Source organism: Oncorhynchus masou, chromosome 24 (assembly GCF_036934945.1).
Source record: "Oncorhynchus masou masou isolate Uvic2021 chromosome 24, UVic_Omas_1.1, whole genome shotgun sequence".
NCBI lineage: Eukaryota > Metazoa > Chordata > Actinopteri > Salmoniformes > Salmonidae > Oncorhynchus > Oncorhynchus masou.
The window spans coordinates 33,933,590-33,956,682 of NC_088235.1; the positions used below are offsets into that span (position 1 = coordinate 33,933,590).

Consider the following 23,093-nt stretch of genomic DNA (forward strand, 5'->3'; position numbering starts at 1 on the left):
GTAGAGTAAAGGTCAGTACAATACAGTACTGTACAGTAACATGCAGGTCATTACAATACGGTACTGTAGGGTAGAGTACAAGTCAGTACAATACAGTACTGTAGGGTAGAGTACAAGTCAGTATAATACAGTACTGTAGAGTAGAGGTTAGTACAATACAGTACTGTATGGGTAGTGTAAAGTACAGGTCAGTACAATACATTACTGTAGAATAGATTACAGGTCAGTACAATACAGTAGTGTAAAGTACAGGTCAGTACAATACATTACTGTAGAGTAGATTACAGGTCAGTACAATACAGTACTGTAGAGTATATGTCAGTACAATACAGTACTGTAAAGGAGAGTACAGGTCAGTACACTACAGTACTGTAGAGTAGAGTACAGGTCAGTGCAATACAGTACTGTAAAGTAGAGTACAATACAGTACTGTAGAGTAGAGTACAGGTCAGTACAATACAGTAATATAGGGCAGAGTAAAGTATAGGTCAGTACAAGACAATACTGTAGAGAAGAGTACAGGTTAGTACAATACAGTACTGTATATGTAGTGTAAAGTACAGGTCGGTACAATACATTACTGTAGAGTAGATTACAGGTCAGTACAATGCAGTAGTGTAGAGATACTGGTCAGTATAATACAGTACTGTATGGGTAGAGTAGAGTACAGGTCAGTACAATACATTACTGTAGAGTAGAGTACAGGGTAGTACACTACAGTCCTGTAGAATAGAGTACAGGCCAGTACAATACAGTACTGTAGAGTATATGTCAGTACAATACAGTACTGTAAAGGAGAGTACAGGTCAGTACAATACAGTACTGTAGAGTATAGGTCAATACAATACAGTATTGTCGAGACGAGTATAGGTCAGTACAATACAGTACTGTAGAGTACAAGTCAGTACAATACATTACTGTATGGCTAGAATAGAGTACAGGTCAGTACAGTACTGTATGGGTAGTGTAAAGTACAGGTCAGTACAATACAGTACTGTAGAGTAGAGTACAGGTCAGTACAATACAGTACTGTAGAGTAGATTACAGGTCAGTACAATACAGTAGTGTAGAGTACTGGTCAGTACAATACAGTACTGTATGGGTAGAGTAGAGTACAGGTCAGTACAATACATTACTGTAGAGTAGAGTACAGGGTAGTACACTACAGTCCTGTAGAGTAGAGTACAGGCCAGTACAATACAGTACTGTAGAGTATATGTCAGTACAATACAGTACTGTAAAGGAGAGTACAGGTCAGTACATTACAGTACTGTAAATGAGAGTACAGGTCAGTACAATACAGTACTGTAGAGTAGAATACAGGTCAGTAATATACGGTACTGTATGGGTAGAGTAGAGTACAGGTCAGTACAATACATTACTGTAGAGTAGAGTACAGGGTAGTACACTACAGTCCTGTAGAGTAGAGTACAGGTCAGTAAAATACAGTACTGTAGAGTAGAGTACAGGTCTGTACAATACAGTACTGTAGGGTAGAGTACAGGTCAGTACAATACAGTACTGTAAAGTAGAGTACAATAAAGTACTGTAGGGTAGAGTACAGGTCAGTACAATACAGTACTGTAAAGTAGAGTACAATACAGTACTGTAGAGTACATGTCAGTACAATACAGTACTGTAGAGTACAGGTCAGTACAATACAGTATTGTCGAGACGAGTATAGGTCAGTACAATACAGTACTGTAGAGTACAAGTCAGTACAATACATTACTGTATGGCTAGAATAGAGTACAGGTCAGTACAATACAGTACTGTAGAGTAGAGTACAGGTCAGTACAATACAGAACTGTAGAGTAGAGAACAGGTCATTACAATACAGTACTGTATGGGTAGAGTGGAGTACAGGTCAGTACAGTACAGTACTGTAGAGTTGGAGTACAGGGCAGTACAATACAGTACTGTAGAGTTGGAGTACAGGTCAGTACAATACAGTACTGTATGGGTAGAGTAGAGTACAGATCAGTACAATACAGTACTGTAGAGTAAATTACAGGTCAGTACAATACAGTACTGTAGAGTATAGTACAGGTCAGTACAATACAGTACTGTAGCGTAGAGTACAAGTCAGTACAATACAGTACTGTCGAGTAGCGTGCAGGTCAGTACAATACGGTACTGTAGAGTAGAGTACAGGTCAGTACAATACAGTACTGTAGGGTAGAGTACAAGTCAGTACAATACAGTACTGTAGAGTACAGGTCAGTACAATACAGTACTGTAGAGTAGCGTGCAGGTCAGTACAATACAGTACTGTAGAGTAGAGTACAGGTCAGTACAATACAATACTGTATGGGTAGAGTAAAGGTCAGTAAAATGCGGTACTGTAGAGTACAGGTCAGTGGAATAAAGGACTGTAGAGTAGAGTACAGGTCAGTGCAATACAGTACTGTAGTGTAGAGTATAGGTCAGTACAATACAGTACTGAATGGGTACAGTACTGGTCAGTACAATGCAGTACTGTAGAGTACAGGTCAGTACAATACATTACTGTAAAGGAGAGTATAGGTCAGTACAATACAATACTGTATGGGTAGAGTACAGGTCAGTACACTACGGTATTGTAAAGTAGAGTACAGGTCAGTACAAAACAGTTCTGTGTGGGTAGAGTAAAGTACAGGTTAGTACAATACAGTACTGTAGAGTAGAGGACAGGTCAGTACAATACAGTACTGTAGAGTACATGTCAGTACAATACAGTATTGTAGAGTAGAGTATAGGTCAGTACAATACAGTACTGTAGAGTAGAGTATAGGTCAGTACAATACAGTACTGTAGAGTAGAGGACAGGTTAGTACAATACAGTACTGTAGAGTAGAGTACAAGTCAGTACAATACAGTACTGTAGAGTAGAGTACAGGTCAGTACACTACTGTACTGTGAAGGAGAGTACAGGTCATTACAATACGGTACTGTAAAGGAGAGTACAGGTCAGTACAAAATGGTACTGTAAAGGAGAGTACAGGTCAGTACAATACGGTACTGTAAAGGAGAGTACAGGTCAGTACAATACAGTACTGTAGAGTAGAGTACAGGTCAGTGCAATACAGTACTATAGGGCAGAGTAAAGTACAGGTCAGTACAATATAGAACTGTAGAGTACAGGTTAGTACAATACAGTACTGTAGGGTAGAGTAGAGTACAGGTCAGTACAATACAGTACTATAGGGCAGAGTAAAGTACAGGTCAGTACAATATAGTACTGTAGAGTAGAGGACAGGTCAGTACAATACAGTACTGTAGAGTAGCGTAAAGGTTAGTACAATACAGTACTGTAGAGTATAGGTCAGTACAATACAGTACTGTAGAGTAGAGAACAGGTCAGTACAATGCAATACTGTAGAGTACAGGTCAGTACTATACAGTACTGTATGGGTAGAGTAGAGTACAGCTCAGTACATTACAGCACCGTAAAGTAGAGTACATTACAATACTGTAATATTACAGTACTGTAGAGTAGAGTATAGGTCAGTACAATACAGTACTGTAAAGGAGAGTACAGGTCAGTACAATACAGTACTGTAGGGTAGAGTACCGGTCAGTACATTACAGCACCGTAAAGTAGAGTACATTACAATACTGTAATATTACAGTACTGTAGAGTATAGGTCAGTACAATACAGTACTGTAAAGGAGAGTACAGGTCAGTACAATACAGTACTGTAGGGTAGAGTACCGGTCAGTACATTACAGCACCGTAAAGTAGAGTACATTACAATACTGTAATATTACAGTACTGTAGAGTATAGGTCAGTACAATACAGTACTGTAAAGGAGAGTACAGGTCAGTACAATACGGTACTCTAAAGGAGAGTACAGGTCAGTACAATACAGTACTGTAAGGTAGAGTACAGGTCAGTGCAATACAGTACTGTAGAGTAGAGTACAGGTCAGTACAACAAAGTACTATAGGGCAGAGTAAAGTACAGGTCAGTACAATATAGAACTGTAGAGTACAGGTTAGTACAATACAGTACTGTAGGGTAGAGTAGAGTACAGGTCAATACAATACAGTACTGTAGAGTAGAGTACAGGTCAGTACAATATAGTACTATAGGGCAGAGTAAAGTACAGGTCAGTATGATACAGTACTGTAGGGCAGAGTATAGGTTAGTACAATACAGTACTGTAGAGTTGAGAACAGGTCAGTACAATACAGTACTGTATGGGTAGAGTACAGGTCAATACAATACAGTACTGTAGGGCAGAGTATAGGTCAGTACAATACAGTACTGTAGAGTTGAGAACAGGTCAGTACAATACAGTACTGTATGGGTAGAGTACAGGTCAGTACAATACAGTACTGTTGAGTAGAGTATAGGTCAGTACAATACAATACTGTATGGGTAGAGTACAGGTCAGTACAATACGGTACTCTAAAGGAGAGTACAGGTCAGTACAATACAGTACTGTAAGGTAGAGTACAGGTCAGTGCAATACAGTACTATAGGGCAGAGTAAAGTACAGGTCAGTATGATACAGTACTGTAGGGCAGAGTATAGGTTAGTACAATACTGTACTCTAGAGTAGAGTACAGGTCAATACAATACAGTACTGTAGGGCAGAGTATAGGTTAGTACAATACAGTACTGTAGAGTAGCGTAAAGTTTAGTAATATACAGTACTGTAGAGTATAGGTCAGTACAATACAGTACTGTAGAGTAGAGAACAGGTCAGTACAATACAGTACTGTATGGGTAGAGTAGAGTACAGGTCAGTACAATACAGTACTGTAGAGTTCAGGTCAGTACAATACAGTACTGTAGAGTACAGGTCAGTACATTACAGCACCGTAAAGTAGAGTACATTACAGTACTGTAATATTACAGTACTGTAGAGTATAGGTCAGTACAATACAGTACTGTAAAGGAGAGTACAGGTCAGTACAATACAGTACTGTTGAGTAGAGTATAGGTCAGTACAATACAATACTGTATGGGTAGAGTACAGGTCAGTACAATACGGTACTCTAAAGGAGAGTACAGGTCAGTACAATACAGTACTGTAAGGTAGAGTACAGGTCAGTGCAATACAGTACTATAGGGCAGAGTAAAGTACAGGTCAGTACAATATAGAACTGTAGAGTACAGGTTAGTACAATACAGTACTGTAGGGTAGAGTAGAGTACAGGTCAGTACAATACAGTACTGTAGGGTAGAGTAGAGTACAGGTCAGTACAACAAAGTACTGTAGAGTGGAGTACAGGTCAGTACAGTACTGTAGAGTAGAGTACAGGTCAGTACAATATAGTACTATAGGGCAGAGTAAAGTACAGGTCAGTATAATACAGTACTGTAGGGCAGAGTATAGGTTAGTACAATACTGTACTCTAGAGTAGAGTACAGGACAATACAGTACTGTAGGGCAGAGTATAGGTTAGTACAACACTGTACTCTAGAGTAGAGTACTGTACAGTACAGTAGTGCACACTAGAGTAGAGTACAGTATATTTTACTATATTGTACTGTACTATGCTGCACTGAACTCTATTGTACTGTGTTGTACTGAACTAAACTTTACTCTACTCTGCTCTGCTGTGCTGTGCTGTACTTTGATGTACAAACTTGTGAAACATTGACATCTATGATTTAATCCCGTCCAAACCAACTAAATTTGTTATTGTTAGCTTAATAGCCAGTGTGTAGAATAATACCCAAATATGCAAAGCAGGATATTACATTTGTCTACCTTTGTGTACCAATTCAGGATACATCTCCATGGACAGAAGGATATTCATCATTATGAGTTTTTGTATAGTACAGATCAAGGACCCATGATGTCATTCTGTTACTATAAAACTGTTACCTGTTGTTAATCCACTTAATAGTGTAGTTCAATAACCAAAAGAGATTTTTTCAAACTCAAGACGCCATGTCATAGTTGACACCCTATTCTTTCTGCAGACATCTTAGAATCTTAGAATCTTAGGTCCGAATAGATGGTGTGTTTAACTTTGCAGTCAATGGTTTTTGTTTGGCAACTGTGACCTCGTATCTGAAGACTGCACACTCCAATAAACATTATGGGGGATGTTTTGGCCACTCAAAAGGCTATATTGTACATGGGAATCAGGATGACTGGGGCTGACCTTTAAAAACAGTGTTTTGTAAAAGACTGATTTGCTTGTTCCATTGTGTCCACCACAACAACCAGTCTTTGTGTTGACAGACTGACAGATCCATACTCTATGTGTAGCCTGTCTGTCTTGGATCCCCCATCCCATCTGTGTTTTCTGATCTCTGCTCATTGTCTTCCACCATTCTGGGTCTTGAAGCTCCATGTTTTTCTTTCAGTTTCAGTTTTCAATTTAAGGGGCTTAATTGTCATGGGAAACATATGATTACATTGCTAAAGCAAGTGAAATACATAAACAAAAGTGAAAAAAAAAAAAAAAACAGTAAACATTAAACTCACATTTGTTCCAAAAGAATAAAGACATTTTACATGTCATATTATGTGTGAATAGTTAAAGTACAAAATGGAAGATATATCAAAATATGTTTGTATTTACAATAGTGTTTGTTCTTCACCCAATAGATATGGGAGTTTATCAAAATTAGGTTTGTTTTCAAATTCTTTGTGGGTCTGTGTAATCTGAGGGAAATATGTGTCTCTAATATGGTCCTACATTTGGCAGAGGGTTAGGAAGTGCAGCTCAGTTTCCACCTCATTTTGTGGGCAGTGTGTACATAGCCTGTCTTCTCTGGAGAGCCAGGTCTGCCTTCAGCGGCCTTTCTCAATAGCAAGGCAATGCTCACTGAGTCTGTACATAATGTTGGGGAATAATCAGAATTAGTTGGTAACATAGGTAAGATGTTTTATATTCATCATATGTTTGTAAGTTACTTCTCATCATAATGTTATTTTTGTATAATGCTGTGGCGGGGTTGCAGTATCTGTTCTATGTCAAGACTAAGTTGCTTGGGCCGGAGAGAGGGGAGAGGTCAAGCATGTATCTCTTGGCTCCACAATGTCTGTGTGCCAGTCAGTGTGTCTCTGTGATCTTGTCAAGATAGGATGGATTTGATATATGCCTGTTGATATGGAGGATTGGTTTATGGTTCTGAGTTTGAGATAATAACATAGTTTAAAAAAAATAACATAGTTGAGACAAAGCTGAACGATAAATTATTTCTATGCAGTCTGGATATGTGTTTGTTTGCTATAAAGGATCTCAGTAACAATGTGTGAGGGACTCTCAGAGAATTCATTGATAGACACTGAATTGATCTGAGAGTCACAGGGTTGTGATAGAGCTCATATGATTAAAGATGGACTTTGATAACTAACTCTGACTTGTGTGTGGTTTGCTCTCATGATTTGGTAAATAGAGGAAATTTCCACGACAATAGTCAAAGCTTTCCTTAAGTCTGAGTCAGTCACAGTGGTCAGGTTTTCTGCCACTGTGTACTCTCTGTTTTGGGCCAAATAGCGTTCTAGTTTGCTCTGTTTTTTTTGTTAATTCTTTCCAACGTGTCAAGTAATTATCTTTTTGTTTTCTCATGATTGGGTCTAATTTGTGTTGCTGTCCTGGGTCTCTGTGGGGTTTGTTTGTGAACAGAGCCCCAGGACCAGCTTGCTTAGGGGACTCTTCTCCAGGTTCATCTCTCTGTAGGTGATGGCTTTGTTATGGAAGGTTCGGGAATTGCTTCCTTTTTGGTGGTTGAAGAATTTAATGGTTATTTTCTAGATTTTGATCATTGGCAGGTATTGGCCTAATTCTGCTCTGTATGCATTATTTGGTGTTGTACGTTTGACACAGAGGATATTTTTGCAGAAGTCACAATTTGATGATTGTCCCATTTTGTGCCCTTCTTGCCTTGTGGCGCTGATGTTTAGTCTGATGTATGTATAGTCTTTTGTGTGTTCTAGCGCAACTGTGTCTAGATGGAATTTGTATTTTTGGTTCTGGCAACTGGATGTTTTTTTTTATAGATTTATTGTCAGGGCCCAGATCTGCCAGAATCTGTGCAGAAGATCTAGGTACTGCTGTATGCCCTCCTTGGTTGGGGACAGAAGCACCAGATCCACAGTAGACATTTTGACTTCAGATTCTAGTAAGGTCTCTCTCTCTCACTCTCTCTCTCTCTCCCCCTCTCTCCCCTCTCTCTCTCTTCCTCCCCTCTCTCTCTCCCCTCTCTCTCCCCTCTCCCCTCTCTCTCTCTCTCCCCTCTCCCTCTCTCTCGCTCTCTCTCTCGCTCTCTCTCTCGCTCTCTCTCTCGCTCTCTCTCTCGCTCTCTCTCTCTCTGTCTTTTAGCCTGTCTGTTAGCTTGTCTGTGAGCCCGTGTGTTAGCTTGTGTGTTAGCTTGTCTGTGAGCCTGTTTGTTAGCTTGTGTGTTAGCTTGTGTGTTAGCTTGTATGTGAGCCTGTCTGTTAGCTTGTGTGTGGGTCTATGGGTCCATCAGTCTCTGACTGTGTCCAGAGTGATAGCATCTGACTATCAGCATCCTCCTCTAGTCTAACCCGTTTACTTTGTACGTTTCCCCAACAAAGTGAATGTATTATATAGATACAGGCACATGCAGGCACTGTGCAGTTATGTTCGGAGGCGCACACACGGCTTTCAGGCATACACAGAAGCGCATGAACGCAAGTGCACACTCACATCACACACACACACAGTGATGTCAAACTCTGAGAAGAACAGTAGACAGTGAGACAGGATTCAAAGAGAACTTTGTGTGCAGCCGGATGCAAATCCTGACCTACAATGTCTGGAAAAGGGCACAGTCCCAGTCCCACACGCACCCAGAGACACAGACAAGAGATGGAGCAGTGTGTGCGTGAGCAAATTCATACATGCTTGTGTGTGTGTGTGTGTGTGGTCAGAGACTCCGACATCTGTCAGTGTGTGAGGGGACAGTCCTGTCCCTCCATGGGGTTCGGGGGTACCAGCCTGTATCTCTCTGCTCAGGGGGGTTTGATGACCAGGGCTGATCTCAGAACATATATTTTCTAGTAGGGCTTGTAATGTTAAACACATACTGTATTATTGGGATATTTTATTTTGGGTCCGTGCTGGGTTTAGGTGTTCAGGAGTAGGTGGCTGTAGGGGGGAGAGCAGGGGAGAATGACTTCCCCCTCTCGTTGAAGCCACATACGTTCCGACCTTGGTACTGTAGGCATTGTAATCAGAAAACAAAATCCCCCAATATAGTGAATAGAAAAATGACAATCTTCGTATAAATAAAAACATATTTTGAAAACAATCATGGTACCAATAATTGCTTCTTATACACCAGATGTATGTCTTTAAAATCGCACACAGAAGAAGTTATAAGGATAATTTAGTTGCGAATGGCAACCTGCCGTACCCCTATCAGCCTTAAACTTTAGTTACCCATTCATAAGGGGCAGCACTGAGCTAGCCTGCCTCTTCCTGGAGTAACTCAAACTGCACATGTTATGTCTCCATGAGACGCCATCTTAACCAACTTCTTTTGGCTTCAATGTGCTATTGAGTTTTCACATAGGAATGAATGATGTGACCGATGGCTTTGTCCATTCATATATACAGTCATTGGGCGAGAGTCTTGGGCCCGGACTCAATCTGATCCGCTTTACAGTTAAAGGTAATATCCGATTGAGCCAACATGCGAAGCAATTACCATGAATGTGATATCCGATATCCGAGGGGGGGTGTGTCAGTGTTCTGCAAAGATATTCAGTATCTATTCTCTACGGTGTTGTGTGTGTTATTGTTCAGTGTTAATACTGGGAGTGCTCCATAGAGACAGGCTCATAGCCAGAGTGTTGCGCTGCTGACAGAGCAGTGATAAGAGGACAAACATGCCCTCTGTCAGCACAGTATGCCCTACATACACACCCTGCCATGATTATATTGCCTGAGCTAGTCCTATCTCTCCACCCAGAGCTCGGGGCACGGCACTTTGAATATTGAGAGACATCCGCTGACAAGAGTCCATCCATCGTTCTCCAACTGTCATGACAGTTCAGACATTTCATTTATTCACAATGCATTGGAGGAAACAGACATGCGAAACTCAGCTTGAGTCAGCCTGCCTGGGCATAACAGACTGTTTAGAATACAACTCCAATCCAGTTCTGTCTGGCTCAGACGAGTCTGAAGCCAAAGCAAGGCCTCTTAGCTGAGTTCCTGTAAGTGCTGGAGAATACTCAGGGGGAGAGAGAAGGGGCTGTTGGGTTTCTAGAACACAGCCCCCCATCTCTCTCTCTCTCTCTCTCTCTCTCTCTCTCTCTCTCTCTCTCTCTCTCTCTCACACCACCATATTTTACCATAGGCTATGGTGTACTTTTCTGCATACGGTATGCTTTTGACAAACCAACCACTTGTGTGCGTGTCCAAAGAGCTCTAGTTTCATGTCGTCTGACCATAGCACCGCCTGGAGTTTGATAAACGGCATTGGCACTTGGATTGGAACCGGTGCCACTGTCATATGACATTAAAATACAGGTCTTATGCCACACACAGCAGCGGTGGGTTTGGCATTGAAAATCAACAAGTCTCAGTCTCTGGACTTGAACCCCCTTGAAAACCTGTGGTTTGAATTGAAAAGGGCAGATGAAGGAGAGCAAGGATCTGGAAAGATTCTGTGTGGAAGAATGGTCTAAGATCCCTCCCAATGTGTTCACCAATCTCTTAAAACATTTTCTTTAAAGACTCCACGTCGTTATCCTTGCAACGGGAGTATGCTAGAGTATTGAAAACAGGTGTCAGTTTTAGCCCTATCTTTTTTAGCCCTATCTTTTTTTGTTTTCATTACTTGTTGAAGAAAAATATATGTATTAGAACCTAAATGATATAATATATGTATTAGTATAAAATATTAGAATGTAAAAAAAAAATTGAGCATACAATATTGCTCAGTATTTGTATAATTTTTTTATACAGTATTTTTTGCCCTTTATCAACGGTGCCAATAATTATGGACCTGACTGTGTCTCTCTCTCTCACTCTCTCCTTCCTTCCCTCCCTCCCTCCTCCTTTCTTAAAAAAACAGTGCTCTCTCTTAAAAATGTTCTCCTCTCTCTTGAGGGATATGCTGTGCCATGTGGTTGGCGTGTACAGTGCCTTGCGAAAGTATTCGGCCCCCTTGAACTTTGCGACCTTTTGCCACATTTCAGGCTTCAAACATAAAGATATAAAACTGTATTTTTTGTGAAGAATCAACAACAAGTGGGACACAATCATGAAGTGGAACGACATTTATTGGATATTTCAAACTTTTTTAACAAATCAAAAACTGAAAAATTGGGCGTGCTAAATTATTCAGCCCCGTTAAGTTAATACTTTGTAGCGCCACCTTTTGCTGCAATTACAGCTGTAAGTTGCTTGGGGTATGTCTCTATCAGTTTTGCACATCGAGAGACTGAAATTCTTTCCCATTCCTCCTTGCAAAACAGCTCGAGCTCAGTGAGGTTGGATGGAGAGCATTTGTGAACAGCAGTTTTCAGTTCTTTCCACAGATTCTCGATTGGATTCAGGTCTGGACTTTGACTTGGCCATTCTAACACCTGGATATGTTTATTTTTGAACCATTCCATTGTAGATTTTGCTTTATGTTTTGGATCATTGTCTTGTTGGAAGACAAATCTCCGTCCCAGTCTCAGGTCTTTTGCAGACTCCATCAGGTTTTTTCCAGAATGGTCCTGTATTTGGCTCCATCCATCTTCCCATCAATTTTAACCATCTTCCCTGTCCCTGCTGAAGAAAAGCAGGCCCAAACCATGATGCTGCCACCACCATATTTGACAGTGGGGATGATGTGTTCAGGGTGATGAGCTGTGTTGCTTTTACGCCAAACATAACGTTTTGTATTGTTGCCAAAAAGTTCAATTTTGGTTTCATCTGACCAGGTGGCTTGTGGCAAACGACACCTTTTATGGATATCTTTAAGAAATGGCTTTCTTCTTGCCACTCTTCCATAAAGGCCAGATTTGTGCAATATACGACTGATTGTTGTCCTATGGACAGAGTCTCCCACCTCAGCTGTAGATCTCTGCAGTTCATCCAGAGTGATCATGGGCCTCTTGGCTGCATCTCTGATCAGTCTTCTCCTTGTATGAGCTGAAAGTTTAGAGGGACGGCCAGGTCTTGGTAGATTTGCAGTGGTCTGATACTCCTTCCATTTCAATATTATCGCTTGCACAGTGCTCCTTGGGATGTTTAAAGCTTGGGAAATCTTTTTGTACCCAAATCCGGCTTTAAACTTCTTCACAACAGTATCTCGGACCTGCCTGGTGTGTTCCTTGTTCTTCATGATGCTCTCTGCGCTTTTAACGGACCTCTGAGACTATCACAGTGCAGGTGCATTTATACGGAGACTTGATTACACACAGGTGGATTGTATTTATCATCATTATTCATTTAGGTCAACATTGGATCATTCAGAGATCCTCACTGAACTTCTGGAGAGAGTTTGCTGCACTGAAAGTAAAGGTGCTGAATAATTTAGCACGCCCAATTTTTCAGTTTTTGATTTGTTAAAAAAGTTTGAAATATCCAATAAATGTCGTTCCACTTCATGATTGTGTCCCACTTGTTGTTGATTCTTCACAAAAAAATACAGTTTTATATCTTTATGTTTGAAGCCTGAAATGTGGCAAAAGGTCGCAAAGTTCAAGGGGGCCGAATACTTTTGCAAGGCACTGTATCTGAAGGGATGTGCTTGGTGTATGTCTCTATCTCCCAGAGGAGGAGTGACCTTCAGGGAGCTAGAAGCTATTTGTCTTTCTTAAGATCTGTGCTCATTATAGCTCAGAGCAGGAGAGGGAGATTCTCCATCTGCACCAGCTTCATTAGGCGGGATAGAGACAATGCCATCGAACTCTCACCCAGCTATTCAACAGCAAAGCAGCACAGAGGCATTGTTTGTGTTTGTGTATCGACGTGCATCGAGCATGTGCGTGTGTGTGTGTGTGTGTGTTTGTCTATCTACAGGTAACTGCCGAAATAATGGGAACACTTGAGTAAATGAAGGATACAAAGTATGTTGAAAGCAGGTGCTTCCACACAGGTGTGTTTCCTGAGTTAATTAAGCAAGTAACATCCCATCTTGTTTAGGGTCATTGTATAAAAATGCCGGGCAGGCCATTATTTTGGCTACCATAGCTAAGCCCCCATAGGATGACAATGCCCCCATCCACTGGGCACGAGTGGTCACTGAATGGTTTGATGAGCATGTAAACAATGTAAACCATATGTCATGGGCGTCTCAGTCACCAGATCTCAACCCAATTGAATACTTATGGGAGATTCTGGAGCGGCGCCTGAGACAGTGATTTCAACCACCATCAACAAAACAACAAAATATATTATTTCTTGTGGAATAATGGTGTCACATCCCTCCAATAGAGTTCCAGACTCTTGTAGACTATGCCAAGGTGCATTAAAGCTGTTCTGGCTCATGGTGGCACAACATCCTATTAAGACACTCTATGTTGGTCTTTCCTTTATTTCGGCAGTTACCTGTGTGTGTATCTATATTTGAGTGTGTGTGTCTGTATAGTTATTGCTTTTACGCACACACACACACACGTCTGCAGGTAAACCCAGCTCGGCTTCTAAACACACTTCAATACAGTATAGACCTTCCAATGTATCTGTTTATCCACTCTCGCCATTTTCCCTGGCCTCTACCCAATAGCCCACCATTATGGGAAGCACTGGGAGACACTCTCTGTTTGAACAGGGATCCAGGATCAGGCATTAAACCACTATTTACTATCTCCTCACCACCACTAGCCCCATTAAAAGAGCTAGCCTGCCTAGTCTGCCAAGCACATTGTATAGGCTATATAGCACATTGTATAGGCTATATAGCACATTGGGTTGAATACTACCCCTTGTCTTTCCTGTCATCTCTATTTGAACAGGCCTTTAGTATTAGCTCAGCTTTAAGTGTTTTATTTCAATCTGAGGCTGAACACAGCAGACCCTAGTGTGCCTCTCAAATATAGTCTACTCCTTTAATATTAATGGAGAGCTGTGCTCTGGTCCTGGTATGGTCCCCCCATTGAACCATAGGGCTGATCGATGTAGACGTTGTGTGGAGGGTGAGTGGGTTTAATACAGCTCACAACAGCACAGTGCAGAGTACTAGAGAATAATAATCTTCCTCTTGGTGATCCTTTATAGTCCCAAGCCAAATAACTAGTATAATTTGATGTTAGCCCTATAGAAAGCCTTCAAATTGCTCTTTTGTAGGGCTAGAGAAGCATTGACTGGTTTAGCCAATAAGCAGGCTTTTGCTAAGGTGTTCCTCCACCTCTCTGTTAACTGGTGTGTTCAGGACATTTTAGATGTCTTTAATTAAAGTACTACATAATACAAAGTACTACTGTTCCATTATAGTTCCACAAATGTGGCTTTATTTGAGGATGATGAGCAAATCCAACAACTGACTGCTACGATGGTAGATCCCATCTTTGTTTCCTACTGTGATCTTTACACTCTGCATTATCTCTATGCCCAATTATCCTAAAAGCATGATACATACTAAGAGCCTGCCAGCAGTGGTACCAGCGCTCACAGGATCAGCACAAACTGGCAGCAGACATGACAGTGTGTGTGTGTGTGTGTGTGTGTGTGTGTGTGTGTGTGTGTGTGTGTGTGTGTTGGCATGGATCAACACAGGAGATTTACAGCTGAAGACAATCCTACATGGCTGTCTGTCCAATCTGTTTCCATGGTAACCACTGGCCCTCTCAACCCTTAGTTAGGTAAAAATAACAACTTGGGTCTAAGAGACGAAATTAGATGTGAGATATTATTCAAAAAGATTGGAAAAAATACACAGTTAAAAATGAGAGAGAGGGAGGCAGAGGGAGGCAGAGGGAGGGAGTGAGAGAGAGAGAGTGCGCGCTGTGGTGGTAGTAAACAACATCAACTCAGACCTCTAATTAATATTTCATCATAATAGCATGTTGCCGTACATTACTTTGCTTGTGTGTTTGTGTCTCTGTGTGTCTATTGCTTTTAATTAGATCAGCCAAACACTTCTGTAGACAAAGTAAGTGTCTGAAATGGCACCCTATTCATTATATTGTGCACTGCTTTTGACCAGAGCCCATGTGTCTCTGGTCAAAAGTAGTGCACTATATTGCAGTACAGTTGTAGGATCCTAATTTGATTACCCTGTTGCTGGAGAACGTCTCTGCAATGCAGGACATTTTTTACTTATAGTGCATTTGCACCCCTTTCCATATATACAGATGTAGTATCTTAATTTTAGCCACTTTTACATTTCAGGTTTGATTTTCCGTTACGAAAAATGTCCATTAATTATAATTCACATAATATTTCACATTTCCTGTTGCTGCAGGATTATTTTCCTTCTTTAGCAAACTGGAAAGCAAAAATGAAGATCCTACATCTGTATACATGGAAAAGGGTGCAATTTTGGACGCACATAGGACTCTGAGTATGTCACATAGCCTGATCCCTACATAATGTTACGAAGGCCTCCATCCATAGGAGAGGATATCTAGCTAATATATATGCAAAATGCAGAGCAGAAAACAAATTGTGTGCATATTAAGCCTTCTGTCGGCTGATCACTAGTCTGTCACCAACTTCAACCAGGGTTTTTCCATAAGCCTCTCTCTCTCTCTCTCTCTCTCTCTCTTAGTCTCTCTGTCTCTCTTAGTCTCTCTTAGTCTCTCTCTCTGTCTCTCTTAGTCTCTCTCTCTCTCTCTCAGAAATGAAAGAAAAAGTACATATTCATTTGAATTCGCTGTAGTGTAAGTTAAATAATTTACTTTCAGGTGTGAAGCAACACTAGAAAATATGCTATTATGCAAATCTCATTCAAATTGCTGATTCATACCATATTTAAGGCACTTTCACATAATAACATGTAGATTTCTTTAAAACACGTTAAATCACAGGTGATACATTATCTAGGAAATGTCTAACTTGTTTTCAAAGTGGAGTTTTCAAAGTGTTTGCTGAATAACAGACATCAATATATTACTTCTGCAAAATATTTAATTGACTATCTAATTATAGTAAATGTATCTAGTTGAAGAAGATACTCATGTCTCTGCAACATGGTGTATTTTTCTTTTTCTTACCAAATAAATCATTATTTTCATTGTTGGGGCGGGGAGGTTACAGGTCCAATATTCATATCAATTCACACACTCAGTTTATACCAGTATGTACCTGTAGGCTGCCACTAAGAGATACATCATATTGATCACACAGAAGAAGTTAGGATTTTGTAATAATTGGTATGTAAAGGAAAAGAAAGTGGGCCTACACCCCCAACTCCTATTCTCCTCTGTTTCTGTCCAACCACCCGCATCCCCCCCACCAGGTCCCACCCCGCTAGCAACACATGTTGGTTGTCAGTTCCCACATATCTCTGTTTACCCACCTGCCTTCCCACCACTTATCCCCTATGTTTTGGGCTTTGGATGATTCTGATGTTATAACTTCTAATAGTAACTGTATCCACTGGCGGATTGGGTGAGAGTGAGGTAGGTGATTACCCACGTTTCAACCTTGACTTCCAATACTATGCCGATGACATCCAGATCTGCCTCAGCACCAAATCCCTCCTCAACCCACCTCTGACCCACATTGAATTTTGCCTCTCCACAATAAATGGATGCAACAGTCGGAAGTCCTCTTCATAGGCACCAAATCCACTCTCACCAAAGCTGGCAACCTCACCATTGATGACACCATTAGTGCTGTATTCACATCTCTCACAAATCAACCTTTGTGAACGCCTGTGTTAATCATTTCGAGCAATAGGAGGAATACCATCTTATTCAGCTCGTCATTCTTTTAGAAAGGATTTACAATCTGAGGTGCACAGTTCTTTATAGAAGCAGGAGAATCTTTGATTGATTCATTTAGGTTCTGATAGTAATCCCCTGCTATCTTATAAAAAAATGTATACCTACTTTTTTTCTTTCTCCAATTGGTATTTACAATTGGGGAGAAACACAACCCTGCCAAGCCACACTGCTTCTTCACACACTGCTCACTTAACCTGGAAGCCAGCCTCACCAATTTGAAACACTGTACAACTGGCGACGGTGTCAGCGTGCATGCGCCTGGCCCGCCACATGAGTTGCTACAGCGCGACAGGACAGGGACATCCCAGCCAGGCCAAACCCTCCCCTAACCTGGACGACGCTGGGCCAATTGTGCGCCGCCTCATGGGTCTCCCGGTCACGGCCAGCTGCGACACAACCCGGGATCGAACCCAGGTCTGTAGTGACGCCTTAGACCGCTTCGCCATTCGGGAGGCCCGTAATTCCCAGTATGTGATCATTACTGCATAGCGTGTTGGCCAATAAACAACTGGAACGATTACCATGGAAGTAAAGGTTGAGTTTAACTCAATGGAAAGAAAATTCTGCTCTCTGTCTTATCAATAAATTAACATTTCCAGTTCTGATATCTTATTGAATTGTGATTCATTCAACGCAGCTGCAAAGCAGTTGCATTATTTTTAATTAAACCTTTGGTGGCATCCCATAGAATCCGGGGGTCATCGACTGAATTTTTATTAATCATTATGAATGACCTTAGTTCAATTTCAAATTGATCACAAAATGTACGATTATGTAGTAGTGAAACATTGAAACGCACATCTTGTGACCCTTAGGAGATTCTGAAATGTGTAATTGGCAGTAGAAGGTGTGGTGATTGGACAAGATCATATATTGCATTTCTTAATTTTTGAAAATAGAGGTCTAGATAATATTATAAAATCGATTAGGGAGAATGTTTTATGCCTGCTTGAGTAGAAGAGGCAGCCAGTTTGAATGGTTATGCATTCTATGTGTGTCCTTATGGAGCAGGTGTGTTTCTTTGAAGCGTTGCTATGCCAATATGGTTTCTTGCTAGGGTATTAAAATAGCTGAAATAGCTGAAAAATAGGACAATTTAGGGCTTTTTAGATTGCAAGAGAGAGTAGCTAGCGTTGCCGTTGTTTTTCAAACAGGAATGTTATATTAAAAATGTCATTGTTATCTTTAGTGTTGATAAGCCCATGGATGTGTAACAAAAGCAGGGTCCACTGGGGAACCCACCCATTGGTCGTCAAAAATTATGTGCAAGAAATGAAATCTATAATCTAGATCTTCACAATAATTCATCATAACCTGTAACCCAAGTCCTCCCTGGGAGATAACCTCATTAGCGTAAACGGAGGGTGACAGCAAAAATAAATAAAAAAGGAATTGTGTGGTACTGGCCGTCTATCCTAAACAGTAGTACAATAGAAATAGTAGGGGAATAGCTTCCAATTTAAATGGCCATATTTAGCCCATATAGAGATGCAGTGCGCTGTAGCCCCACAAGGAATGCAGTGCGCTGTAGCCCCAGTCTGTATGACTCTTCAATAAATTTACCATTGTTCATTAATTGGCAAGGTGTCATCATTGTCTAAATGTTCTGGACCATAGGAAATATAATATTAAACAAAGTCCAATTTTCAGCAATAATTATAATAATAAAAATAATATTTTTACCCAATTGAGGGGGTGTCATTGTCTTATGCTGACGGCATCATAGCCAGAGGCTAGGCTGTATGATCTATTGTCTGGATCTCTGGTTTTGATAACCATAGATATAGAACCCTAGCTAGATAAGCTGGTGTTGTCGAGCCCCTATATGATATATTGTCTATGCTAATGCCTCTATCTGTTCTGAAGATGGTGCTCCTCTGAGTGGGCTGTCATGGCCGTCTTCTCTGGCAGTGTATTTGTTGTTGTTGTTGATTTTAAGCTGTAATACCTCAATCTGTCCTGCAGATGGTGCTCCTCTGAGTGGGCTGTCGTGGCCGTCGTCTCTGGCGGTGGTGGCTGTTTCCTTGTCTGGTCTCTTCACCTTTGTCTTCCTCATGCTGGCCTGCCTCTGCTGCAAGAAGGGACACATCGGCTTTAAGGTGAGGCTCAGACACCGACATACTCATGGACTCACACACACACACACACACACACACACACACACACACACACACACACACACACACACACAGACCCGCACACTGCACCATGTACTATTTTCCATTTGGAAGTTCATACAAGTGACCTGCACACAAACACAGAGCTGATGACACCCATTAGATGGGTTTGACATGTTACTCTCTCAAACTGCACTCAGATAAAACCTCCTCCAGTGACTGTGTGTGTGTGCTCTGACAGCATGGCAGCTCTGTTTTTAGCTCCTGAGCAATTCCGCAGTATTATTGTTTTTACATTATTAGCCTAGAACATTTCTTTGAGTTATTACATAAACCCGGAATAACTTTGGGATATCAGAGAGGCAGTAACGACTTTCCCGAATTGGATGCTTTGTTCATACCCTCCAGGGCAATTGAACTTATGCCAGAGGCTGCTCCAAGACTCCGCTGGCAGAGAAGAGGTATTCGTAGTGGACTTCTAGTCCGACTCAGGAGGTGTGCACTTCCGAGTATATTGCTCATAAATGTTCAGTCCCTGGACAATAAAGTAGACCAGCTCAGGGCCAAGATCTCCTTCCAGAGAGACAACATACTCTGTTTCACGGAATCATAGCTTTCTCCGGATATACATTACTGTCCCCGTCCATACAGCCAGCTGGGTTCTCAGTAGATTGTGCAGATAGGAATAAAGAACTCTCTGAGAAGAAGGAAGGCGGAAGTGTGTTTCATTATTAACTACTCATGGTGTGATTGTGGTAACATACAGGAACTCAAGTCCTTTTGTTCACACAACCTATAATCCCTCACAATCAAATGCTGACCGCATTACCTCCCAAGATAGTTATCTTTGGTTATTGTCACAGCCGTGTATATTCCCCCTCAAGCCGATACCACGACGGCCCTTTAGGAACTACACTGGACTTTTTGAAAACTGGAAAACGAATATCTCGAGGCGTCATTTATTGTAGCAGGGGATTTTATCAAAGCAAATCTGAGGAAAACGCGACCAAAGTTCTATCAACACATTGCCTGTAGTACTCTCACTTTGTTACTCTCTCCTTTCGGATAATCAGGTTACAAATCCGTTCTGCTCCTCCCTTCTGTCATGACGTTGGCCTCTTTGAGTATAGCAACCCCATCCCCCTCTCTCCCTGCCTCCCGCTCTTGCCTCCTTCAACTAGGCTGCTGTGGTCAGAGGTCGTAAATTCCTGAGACCTCATGGACACACCGTTACAGAGTAGTTTTTCATGGAGACAAAGGAAATCCTTCCACCTCACAGAACTTGAGGTACGAACAAATTTCATGTTCCAGAGAAAGTGTAAAAGATCGGTGAAGAATCCAGCTACGAACTGGTCCGTTTGTCACAACTTGGGAAGCTCAAGAGAGACTGTGTGGTCACATTACCATAACGCTGTTTATATAATAGCCTCAGATATGAGGTTTACATCTAAGTGTTGTATAAGATTAATGAGTGAGTATGATACTGTTTGTATAATTGTGTCATATGATTGTGGACTGTTTAATGAAGAAAAATACAATTCCCTTTTGATTTAAATCAGAGAACTGCCCCTGAGCCCAGTTAGGGTCAGACATGAGTGAGCGTTCATGTGTAAAGGATTAGCATTTTAATTGTTATAATTAACTCTGTGGTGACTTCTTAGTTGACCCCCCATTTCTCCTTTGTCTAACAAGCCGCCATGCCGGTTCAGCCACGAGGGCACATTCTCCTATCATTTCATGTAACCACATTTACCAAGTTTGTTTATGCATTTCTGTGAATTACTTAGCTAGTATTAAATAAATGATTTAAGACAATTGATGTATGGACGACTCATAGTGAAGACTGGGTTCGTGCAGATAACCAATAATTTACGACGTTTGGAATGAGACTAACGTGAGGTAAAGTAAATAATTCATTAATTCGAAGACTAATTGATCAGATAAAATATCTGAAAAGTTATTTTAGGAAATGATAACTTTGTAATCTGAATATTTTTCCTTGGTGCCCCGATTTCCTAGTTAATTAGTTACGTGATTAATCAGTTGATCGCATAGTAACTAATTACAGAGAACCATTGATAAAAACTATCAGTCTTCAGTTAATGATAGTAAAGACACAACACTTCCTACAGGCAGGAACTCAAACAGAAAGTACCCGTGCTAAGGTCTATTCAATGTTGTTCTGGCCAATCGAAATTTATGCTTCAAGATTGTTTTGATCACGCTGACTGGGATATGTTCCAGGTTGCCTCTGAGACTAACATTGACGTATATACTGACAAGGTGACCGAGTTCATAAGGAAATGTATGGGGGATGTTGTTCCCACTGTGATGATTGAAACCTACCCAAACCAAAAACCGTGGCTAGTTGGCAGCATTCAAACTGAAAGGGTTACCCACCACATTTAAGTCCTCAAAGCATGCACAGACCAGCTGGCTGGAGTGTTTACAAACATATTACATCTCTCCCTATCCCAGTCTGCTGTTCCTACTTTCTTCAAGATGTCCACCATTGTTCCTGAACCCAAGAAAGCAAAGTTAACTGAACTAAATGACTATCGCCCCGTAGCACTCACTTCTGTCATCATGAAGTGCTTTGAGTGTCACGGATCCATCCGGAACTTTCATTACACACACCTGTCCCCTATTCCCACTGATTAGTACTTGTATAAGTAAGCCCTTTGGTTTCCATTGGGCTGTCGTTTGTTGTTACAATGTCCATTGGTGCGTGTGTGTACCTGTGGTGACTGTTTTGGGCTTTCGTGCCCTTGAGGATTGCGCAGATGATTACAGGTCTAATCCCGTGTGTTAATCATTGTGCGCACGTGTTATTTATTCGAGGTACTCCTCGCTCTTTGTTTTGGTTTCAACACTGTGTTTTTGTATAGTGTTTGTTTGGTCATGATGTAATTTGGCTACAATAAAAAAAACTATTATGCATTCCTGCGTTTGTCTCCTGAATCATTTATGCAAGTGTGACATTGAGAGACTAATTAAGGATCATATCACCTCCACCTTACCTGACACCCTAGACCCACTGCAATTTGCATATGGCCCACGGACAATGCCATCGCACATCTGGACAAGATGAATACCTATGTAAGAATGTTGTTCATTGACTACAGCTCAGCCTTCAATACCATAATACCTTCCAAGCTTATCATTAAGCTTGGGACCCTGAGTCTGAACCGTGCCCTGTCTGTGTCCTGGACATCCTGATGGAATGCTCACAGGTAGAGAAGGTAGGAAACAACACCTCTACTTCTCTGATCCTCGACACAGGAGCCCCACAAAGGTGCGTTTTTAGGTCTCTCCTGTACTCCCTGTTCATCCATGACTGTGTGGCCACGCATGCCTCCAACTCGCCCGATTACCAATAATGGCGAAACAGCCTAAAGGGGGAAGGTAAGGGCCCGGGTGGAGTGGTGCCAGGAAAATAACCTTTCCCTCAACAAAAAGAAGGAGCTGAACAGCAGAGGGACAGCAGAGGGAGCACGCCCCAATCCACATCAACGGGCCGCAGAGAAGGTGAAAAGCTTCATGTTCCTTGGTGTACACATTATTGACAATCTGAAATGGTCCTCCCAACACATGCAGTGTGGTGAAGAAGGCACAACAGCTCCTCTTCAACCTCAGGAGGCTGAAGAAATTCAGCTACGACACAAAGACTCTTACAACCTTTTACAGATGCACTATTGCGAGCATCCTGTCAGGCTTCAGCACCGCCTGGTATGGCAACTGCATCGTTTGCAACCGCAGGGCTCTCTAGAGGGTTATGCGGTCAGCCCAACGCATCACTGGGGGCACTCTGCATGCCCTCCAGGACATCTACAGCACCCGGTGTCACAGGAAGGGCAAAAAAATCATTAAGGACATCAACTATCCGAGCCACGGCCTGTTCACCCACTGCTATCATGCAGAAGGCGAGATCAGTACAGTGCATCAATTCTGGGACCGAGAGACTGAAAAACATCTATCAAATCAAAACAAAGTTTATTTGTCACGTGTGCCGACTATAACAGTGAAATGCTTACTTACAGGCTCTAACCAACAGTGCAAAAAAGTATTAGGTGAACAATAGGTAAGTAAAGAAATAAAACAACAGTAAAAAGACAGTGGGAAATAACAGTAGCGAGGCTATAACAGTAGAAAGGCTATATACAGGCA

General features: G+C 41.4%; 1 protein-coding gene across 2 annotated transcripts in view; it reads left to right on the top strand.

The window, feature by feature from the left end:
• LOC135512074 (serine/threonine-protein kinase LMTK1-like) overlaps nucleotides 1–23,093 on the top strand; it is a 91,476-nt gene that overhangs the window by 35,550 nt on the left and 32,833 nt on the right. For both annotated transcript variants that reach the window (XM_064933710.1, XM_064933711.1), the window contains exon 3: nucleotides 18,775–18,908. In XM_064933710.1, coding sequence (XP_064789782.1) covers nucleotides 18,775–18,908 — 134 coding nt within the window. The remainder of the gene's footprint in view (nucleotides 1–18,774; nucleotides 18,909–23,093) is intronic.